General features: G+C 47.7%; 1 protein-coding gene and 1 pseudogene across 3 annotated transcripts in view; both read left to right on the top strand.

Annotated features, from left to right (window-relative positions):
• The window catches only part of LOC106001849, a 2,008-nt pseudogene extending 1,777 nt beyond the window's left edge, over positions 1-231 (top strand). The window contains exon 3 of the transcript XR_001175862.1: positions 133-231. The product of XR_001175862.1 is annotated as a TNF receptor-associated factor 4-like (transcript). The remainder of the gene's footprint in view (positions 1-132) is intronic.
• A 3,459-nt stretch (positions 232-3,690) lies between these two features.
• Positions 3,691-6,654, top strand: Atp5g1 (ATP synthase, H+ transporting, mitochondrial Fo complex, subunit C1 (subunit 9)). Of its 2 annotated transcripts, none has more exons than XM_013008811.1 (5): positions 3,691-3,755; positions 4,371-4,418; positions 5,505-5,582; positions 5,935-6,113; positions 6,434-6,654. In XM_013008811.1, exons 2-5 carry the CDS (start codon positions 4,380-4,382, stop codon positions 6,546-6,548), a joined length of 411 nt encoding a protein of 136 aa, XP_012864265.1. In that variant the 5' UTR covers positions 3,691-3,755; positions 4,371-4,379; the 3' UTR covers positions 6,549-6,654. The 2 variants fall into 2 exon arrangements, with proteins under 2 accessions (XP_012864265.1, XP_012864264.1); XM_013008810.1 differs by having other exon boundaries at positions 3,707-3,825.
• Positions 6,655-8,433: the final 1,779 nt, after the last annotated feature.

The raw sequence follows: 8,433 nt of genomic DNA, 5'->3' as shown, positions 1-8,433 counted from the left end.
GACCCTGGGCTGGCCAAGCCACAGCATGTCACTGAAACCTTCCACCCTGACCCAAACTGGAAGAATTTCCAAAAACCTGGCACTTGGAGAGGCTCCCTGGATGAGAGTTCTCTGGGTTTTGGATACCCCAAGTTCATCTCCCATCAAGACATCCGAAAGCGAAACTATGTAGGAGATGATGCTGTCTTCATCCGTGCCTCTGTTGAACTGCCCCGGAAGATCCTCAGCTGAGTGCAGAGCTGGGGAGCTCAAGGGGTATAAGGGATAGGACATGGCCGGGCGCTGGTGGCTCACGCCTGTAATCCTAGCTACTCAGGAGGCTGAGATCTGAGGATCGCGGTTCAAAGCCAGCCCGGACAGGAGAGACTCTTATCTCCAATAAACCACCAGAAAACCGGAAGTGGCGTTGTAGCTCAAGTGGTAGAGCGCTCGCCTTGAGCTGAAGAGCTGAGGGACAGCACCCAAGCCCAGAGTTCAAGCCCCACGACCGACAAAAAAAAAAAAGGGATAGGACATGACCTCAGTCAGGCACTGGCCAAAACTGGAGAGGGGGCTGGCCCCCCTTTCTGCTACTTCTGCCTAGGTTCTGTTACCCTGTTCTTCCCCTACCACCATCCTCAGGTGCCTCCAATCGGTGCTTCATCCCTGATCCCTGGAGGGAGCAGGTCTTGGGATTATCAAGGGCTGAAAACGAGTGATCCCCAGGGCCTGTCTCCCCTCCTGGGCAGGGCAGACATGCCTTGTTGCCAGCCACATTCTACTTGGACTGAGGCGCCTGCTCAGGTGCTATGTTCCAAGAACCATAGGGGGGAGTTGGGAAATGGAGGGGTAGTTAAAAGAATCTGCCTTGAGATTAATTTTTCTTCCCCTTTCTCCAGCTGTGGCCCTTCTGGTTATTTATTTCTTTAATGCTCGGAGGTCACAGCAGGGGAGCTCTGATTTTTAATAAACCCTGAGTTGTATTTATTTAAAGAAAACAACAACAACTGGAAGTGGAGCTTAAAGTGGTAGCGCACTAGCCCTGAGCAAAAGAGTTCAGAGACAGCAACCAGGCCCTGAGTTCAAGCCCTACAACCACCAAAGTAAGTAAATAATAAAAGTCTGTTTCTGTTTAATCTGTCAATTACTATCAAAGTGTGTTGTCAGCTTTAGGTAACTCTTCCCCACTTAGATCAACTGATAAAGAGAAAAAGGCTGGGCTGGGAAGGTGGCTCAGTGGTAGAGTGCTTGCCTTGCATGTATGAGGCCCTGGGTTTGATTCCTCAGCACCACATAAGCAAAAAAGCCAAAGTAGCACTGTGGCTCAAGTGGTAAGAGAGAGAGAAAGGCTGTTTCCTTCACATCTTCGGCCCATGATAGAATCCTGTTTCCAATAGGCCAGCAAAAAGCCAGAAGTTGAGGTATAGCTCAAGTGGTAGAGTACCAACTTTGAACAAAAAAAGCCAGGTAAGAACCTGAGTCCTAGGTTCAAGCCCCTGTGCCAACCAAAACAAAACCTTTTTTTTTCATGTTTTGTTTTATAACATTTTAAGTGAAGATATAATTTTTAACTATTTATCATGTGAGAGACATTTATTTTCTTATTTTCATGTGCAATGTACATTTTATTTATTTATTGTCAGGGGGCTTGAACTCAGGCTTGGGTGCTATACCTGACCTTTTTTGCTTAAGGTTAGTGCTCTATCACATTGAGCCACAGCTCCACTTCCCATTTTCTGATGGTTAATTGGAGATGAGTATCATGGACTTTCATGCCATGGTGGGCTTTGAACCACAGTCCTCAGATCTCAGCTTCCTGAGTAGCTAGGGTTAGAGGCATAAGCCATCACCTGGCTTTGCAATGCACATCCTTCCAGCAGAATTTTTGCTTATGTGTATGCCAGGACTATCACTTCCTTGGCTTTCTTGCTTATGGATGATGCTCTACTACTTGAACCACATCTCCAGCTTGGCTTTTTGTTCTTTTTTTGAGAGGGTTTTGTTTTCATATTAGGAATCAAACCTAGAGCATTGCACTTGCTTGACAAGCACTTTGCCACTGAGCTACATCCAGCCCCTTGCTGATAAATTTGGAGAGTCTAGACTCCCTAGAATTGGATTTGAACCTCTCCTCCAGGTCTCAGCTTCCTAGGTAGCCAGGATTCATAGGCATGAGGTATTGAATGCCTTTTTAAAAAAATTATTATTGTGAAAATACCGTACAGAGGGGTTACAATTACATGAGCAAGGTTCCATTTCTGATTTTTAGGATATATTTCTAGAAGTGATTTCTGGGTCAAAGAGAATGCAGTGGCCAAAGGTTCTCAATTACTCAAGAATTGCGGGTCAAAGAGAATGGTCCATTCAAAGGCTCTCGAATAAAAATAAGTATTGCCAAATTGCTCTCAAGGAAAGTTTCCTAATTCATACTCTCACTAGCAGTGTAAGAGAGCTCCATGCTTACTGTAAGATACGCTCCTAGAAGGAGACTCCACTCTCCCCGCAGCAAAGGCTCCGCCCAGTACCTGAGTTACCTAGGCAACTGGCACACCTGGAAGAGGTCACACCTTTCTCCATCCATACCCTAGATAAGGCCTAGCCCAGGCCCAGACGCCCTCTTTCCCAGGCCTTTCCCAGCCGCTTGGAGGGCCAAGATGGCCTGGTGCCAGCCAGAACCATGAATAAACCTACCCCTTACCTGAATACCACGTGCGTGGTGTGATTCTTACTCGGCAACCTCTTTTTAAAAAACCTAACACTTACAATAAAAAAATAATTTTGTGCTTTTAATAAAAGTGGTGAGTTTAAGGTATTTCTTAGATTAGTAAAATTGCGCATTCCTGCAATTCTTATTTCTCGGTTCTTATCCTTTAGGCTCATCTTTCTCTCCTTCTCTTGACAGGGTCTCAGTATGTAGCCACCCTGGCCTGGAACTCACCATCTTCAGGCTTCACCCTCCTCAGTGCTGAGATTACAGGTGTGCACAAGCAACTACATGCGAATTCTTTACACACAAAGCTCATTGCTTTATCCTTAGAATATAATTTCAAATTATAAATATAACCCTAATTATGAGTTCTAAAATATATATTGGTCACTAGTTCATGACTGCTGAACACCCTCCAAGGCCCACAAAGCGGGCCGATCTTTTAGGAGCTTAGCAACCGGGCCGAATTTTCCTTGGCGGAAGGTTCCCACAAATCACTAGGGTGGGAACTGCAACCAAGGCTACTGCCCTCCTTACCCCAAGAAGCAACATCTCGCGGTATCTCAGTTGTCCTGGAAGAGGGGGGCGAGGAAGGGAGTGACTGTGTCTTAGACTCGACTACAAACCCCAACATGCAATGTGCTCCGAGGCCGCGCGCGCGCCCGAATGAATTCGCGGAGCCAAAGTCATGTGTCGGCTTGCGTCAGGTGTCGGGTCATCCCGCTCACGCCTTTTCTTCAGCTTGCCACCTTGGCCGCCATTTTGTGCGGAGGTTATAGAACCTCTGAGTTCCCTACCCACCGACTCTATGGTCGAGAATTTCAAGGATCAACCAATCGTAACTCAGCTCTCCGAGGAAAACCCCGCCTTTTTCCGCAGGGAGGCGGGAATTGCCACGAAGTTGCTGTGGGAGGAGAGAGGAAGAAACTGCGGAAACCCAATCGAAAAGGGCGACTTGATGACGCAAACCAATGGGGACGAGGGAGGGTTGCAGCCAATGAGAGTAGAGGAACCCCAGGACACGTGGGTGGGGGAGCCGTGCGCTGAGAGCAAGGGCTAAAGCTGCGAGGTGAGTCAGTCACCTTGAGAGGGGCGAGCGCCGTGTGCCGGGCAGGGTCTGCGGGGGAGAGGGTGTGCAGGTGATTCGGGGCCGGGAACCTGCGGGCGGCTGGGTAGTGGATTGGGCGTAAGGAGACTCATCTGCCCTCAAGAATGGAAGAAACGATGGGAGGTTTTAGTCTCACCAATTAATGTTAATGACCAACGGTAATGAGCGATAAACGGCCACTCCCGGGGCTAGTAGAGGGCAGATGTGTAATCTGGGCAGGATCCTGCAGGGCACCTGCCCGGCTTCTGCCACTTCATCCCGGGAGACGGTCTCCTTTCGCAACGTCTCTCTCCTGGGGCCTGAGCCTCTATTACTTCCGATTTCTGTGTTTTTTTTTTTTCCACGCTGCATACCCGCAGCGCAGAAGGTGGTTGACCCTGGAGTCCGCGCTGTCCTTCTGACCTCTAATGCCTTCCTCCGGCTGGGGTGCGATGCAAGAAGAGAGGGTCCAGGGACAATCGGAGTGGGGTGGGGGGAATGGGGACGGTGCAGGGGACGACAGAAGGTCGTCACCATAAGCAAGCAGCCGTGCTCTCAAAGGATTTATAGTTACTCTTTGTTTTTGGTTTTCTGCAGACTGAAAAAATGCAGACCACCGGGGCACTGCTTATTTCTCCAGTTCTGGTAAGCTAAGGCTGGTGTATCCAGTGGTGCCATGTACGGTGTAGTGCCATGTATGGTGTGGGAGGCAGCTCTGTGTGTGTAGTGAATGGAATGAGTGGGGTTTGCTGTCAGGATGTTGGCTCTTTGAGGAGATTGGGATGCAGGTAACTGCTGTTGAGTTGGACCTGTAATCCAAATTCTCTTGGCTTTGAAATTTCTCAGAGAGGCTAGATCTGACCTTTACCCCCAGTCTAGCTTCAACAGCCCATGAAAACATAATCTCAACCTTGGCTGCATATTAGAATCACCTGAGGAGCTGTTAAATTTCCTAATGCCAATCAGACCAGTTACAGGAGACTATGGGAATGAAGATGGAACCCTAGACCTTTTTTAAAACTCCCCAGTGATTGCACAGTTCAGCCGAGTATGAAAACCACTGCACTTTGCCTTAGAGAGTATTTCAAGAAAGCCATGTCACACGTGAGGCAGGTGGCACTTAGGAGGCTAAGGCAGGAAGATCTGGAGTTCCAGGCCAACCTGGGCTACATAGAAAGACTCTCAAGAAAGAATGCATGTTACAGAAGGCTCTCTGTAGGTGGCTGTTCCAGGAACTTCACCAAGCCTACTGGCCCACTGCAAGAAAGATGTCTAGCAGCGTGTACATTTTAGTATATACCTTCCCCTTTCTTCATTACTATGGTGGTTTGGGTACAAACCTTTCTTGTACCCCCATCTGCTCTTAATGTGGATTTTGTTCCATTCTGAGAAATTGATGAAGGCTGTGCCCATGGAAGTGAATTTGAATACATGTTTTTGTTTCGTTGGTGATTGAACCCAAGAATATACACTACTACCACTGTGCCCCTCCCAGTGCTTTGAATGGTAATGGATTGCCACTGGTGACTGCACCAGACTCTCAAAACAGCTGTCTCTGTACGCCTGCCCATTGGGTAGAAGCAAACATACATTGAAATACATTGTACTTTTTTCAGTGCTATGGTTGTTTTTTGTTTTGTTTTTACAAGAAGCTTATCAGTTAGATATTTGGTAGTCTTTTTCTTTTTTTCCTTGCTTAACCTGGAGGGATATTTCTTGCTGACTTTGCAGATGCGCTGTTGTACCAGGGGTCTAATCAGGCCTGTGTCTGCCTCCCTCCTGAGTAAGCCAGAGGCTCCATCTAAACAGGTAAGGAAGTAGGGACCCTCTTAGGCATCCTTGCAGGCAGGGAATCTCTAAACTAAATTGCCTTAAGAGAAAAATAGAGGATCGGTGATGACCTTGTAAATCTAAGTCTCCAAAGGCAATCACTGTGGATGAGAAATTTGGAAAAGTGCATTTGCCTTCCTCATACTATTTCCCTTGTCCTGTCTGAGAACAGACCCCAGTACTGACATCCTCCCTACATTCAGAGTATTCTGTTCTTGTCAGGCAATATGCCAAAGGTTTTAGGGTTCACAGGGCAGTGGGAGGGATGGAGTCAGCCACCTGTTCTGCTACCTCATTATCTTCTTGCTCTGGCTTAACTTCCCTTATCTAGCCTTCCTGCAGTGGCTCCCCCCTCCAGGTGGCCAGACGGGAGTTCCAGACCAGTGTTGTCTCCCGCGACATTGACACAGCAGCCAAGTTTATTGGTGCTGGGGCTGCCACAGTTGGTGTGGCTGGATCAGGGGCTGGCATTGGAACCGTGTTCGGCAGCTTGATCATTGGCTATGCCAGGTAAGGTTGGGGCAGCCTAGAGCATCTTCTACTGTAAGTTAACATCGTTTGGGCAAAGCTTCAGCAGCAGGAACTCCTTCTGGAGCTTCTGTACCTTCTGTTTGCTCCAGTAACCTCTAAACCAAAATTTAAATAGGCGTCCAACATAGCTCACTTAGCTTGCCAAGTTGCTACGCTGCTTGCCCATCAAAATCTCCAGTGTACGGGCAGGCTAGGTCCTCTCCTGGTTATACTAGCATCCCATCCCTCACCCTGTGTCACCCACCCCTCCCTTACCCTTTTCCTTTCCCTGTGTTGTCATCGATCTCTGTCCTTGGCAGGAATCCGTCTCTCAAGCAACAGCTCTTCTCCTATGCCATTCTGGGCTTTGCCCTGTCTGAGGCCATGGGGCTCTTCTGTTTGATGGTCGCCTTCCTCATCCTCTTCGCCATGTGAGGCTCCGTGGGGGTCACCCAGCCGTCCCCACTGCTTGACTCCATGCCATTCCAGGTGCTGGAGTGTGCTAAGCTTTACCATTAAATATGACGTTTCTCTAAACCCATATGCTTGTGCCTCTGTCCTTTGACCTTGGGAGGGTGTTGGTGCAAAGAGGGACAGCTGTTGGTGATGAGGAAGTCCCTAGGTTTGAAAAGCAAAACTGCTACAGCTGGGACTGTGAAGGTCTCCTCCTCTCCCTGGAGTAATGTGTGGATTTCTCTGAATAGTGCTGATTGGTACTTAATCCCTATCTTGGGACAAGTTTCTGAGGGTATTAATTTTCACCAAGTGTTTTGCAACAGCTCTATGCACTGTACTTGCAAAATTTTTTTTTTTTTTTTGTTGGTCGTGGGGCTTGAACTCTGGGCCTGGGCGCTGTCCCTCAGCTCTTCAGCTCAAGGCAAGTGCTCTACCACTTGAGCTACAGCGCCACTTCCAGTTTTCTGGTGGTTTATTGGAGATAGGAGTCTCACAGTCTCTCCTGTCCGGGCTGGCTTTGAACCGTGATTCTCAGATCTCAGCCTCCTGAGTAGCTAGGATTACAGGCATGAGCCACCAGCGCCCGGCTGTACTTGCAATTATTACATCTGTTTTTATATATGAGGCCCATGCTTAAGAATGCAAAGTAATCCAGGTACTGGTGGCTCACGCCTGTAATCCTAGTTACTCAGGAGGCTGAGATCTGAGAATCACGGTTCAAAACCAGCCCGGGCAGGAAAGTCCACTAGATAAACCAGAAGTGACGCTGTGGCTCAAGCAGTAGAGCACTTACCTTAAGCTGAAGAGCACAAGGACAGTGCCCAGGCCCAGAGTTCAAGCCCCACAACCAACAAAAAAAAAATGCAAAGTAAGCCAAACAACTGTAATCCTAACTACTTAGAAGGTTGAGATCTGAGTATCAATTTGAAATCAGCCTAGGCAGGACAGTCTATGAGACTCTTATTCCCGATTAAATACCAAGAAGCTAGAAATGGAGCTGTGGCTCAAGTAGTAGGGCTAGCTTTGAACACAAAAGCTCAGGGACAGCACCCAGGCCAAGTTTGAGCCACACACACACACACCACACACACACACACCACACCACACACACACACACACACCACACACACACCACACACACGGAAGCAAAATAACTTGTCCAACATAGCAAGTTAAGAGGCAGAATTGAAGGTTCTCATCCTTTTGTTTGGTGCTGATACTAGGGCTTGAACTCAGAGCCTGGGTGCTGTCCCTGAGTTTTTTGTTTTGTTTGCTCAAGGCTAGTGCTCTAAAATAAAGCTACACGTAAATCTACAGCTCTGCTTCTGGCTTTTTGGTAGTTAATTGGATATAAGTCTCACAGACTTTGCTGCACTGGCTGGTTTTGAAGCTCAGTCCTCTGATGTCATCATCCTGAGTAACTAGGATTACAGGTGTGAGCCACCAGTACCAAGCCTTTTCTTTTCCTTTCTTTTCTTTTGCCTGTACTTGGGTTTGAACTTGGGGCCTTGAACTTTTGATTAGCTTTTTTCATTCCAGCTAGCATTCTTAACCAATTGAGCCACAGCTTCCCTTCCAGCTTTTTGCTGGTTAATGAAAGGTGAGTCTGTCGACCTTCTTACTCAGGTTGGCTTTGAAACATGATCCTCAGGTCTCAGCCTCCTGAGTAACTAGGGTGAGCCACCAGTACCTGACAGAAACTTCTAATGTTTATACAAGTCCAGCAATTCCAACCCTAATCTACCTGATTTATTCAACAGACCCAGGCTTTCTACCAAAAGATTTCTCACCCTTGGTATATTTGGAACCAGATAGTTCATTGTTGGGGAAAGGGGTCTTCTGTCTATTATATGTTAACTGCTAC

This window comes from Dipodomys ordii, unplaced genomic scaffold (assembly GCF_000151885.1).
Source record: "Dipodomys ordii isolate 6190 unplaced genomic scaffold, Dord_2.0 Scaffold7, whole genome shotgun sequence".
NCBI classification, from domain to species: domain Eukaryota; kingdom Metazoa; phylum Chordata; class Mammalia; order Rodentia; family Heteromyidae; genus Dipodomys; species Dipodomys ordii.
The sequence above is the reverse complement of the archived record's forward strand: the minus strand, read 5'-3'. Positions and strand labels throughout refer to the sequence as shown.

Bases quoted from the DNA above. Each gene is read 5' to 3' on its own strand.
- Atp5g1 (XM_013008811.1), top strand. From the start codon at position 4,380: ATGCAGACCACCGGGGCACTGCTTATTTCTCCAGTTCTG. The intron at 4,419-5,504 runs GTAAGCTAAGGC...CTGACTTTGCAG, and splicing joins TGCTTATTTCTCCAGTTCTG to ATGCGCTGTTGTACCAGGGG. The intron at 5,583-5,934 runs GTAAGGAAGTAG...TCCCTTATCTAG, and splicing joins CAGAGGCTCCATCTAAACAG to CCTTCCTGCAGTGGCTCCCC.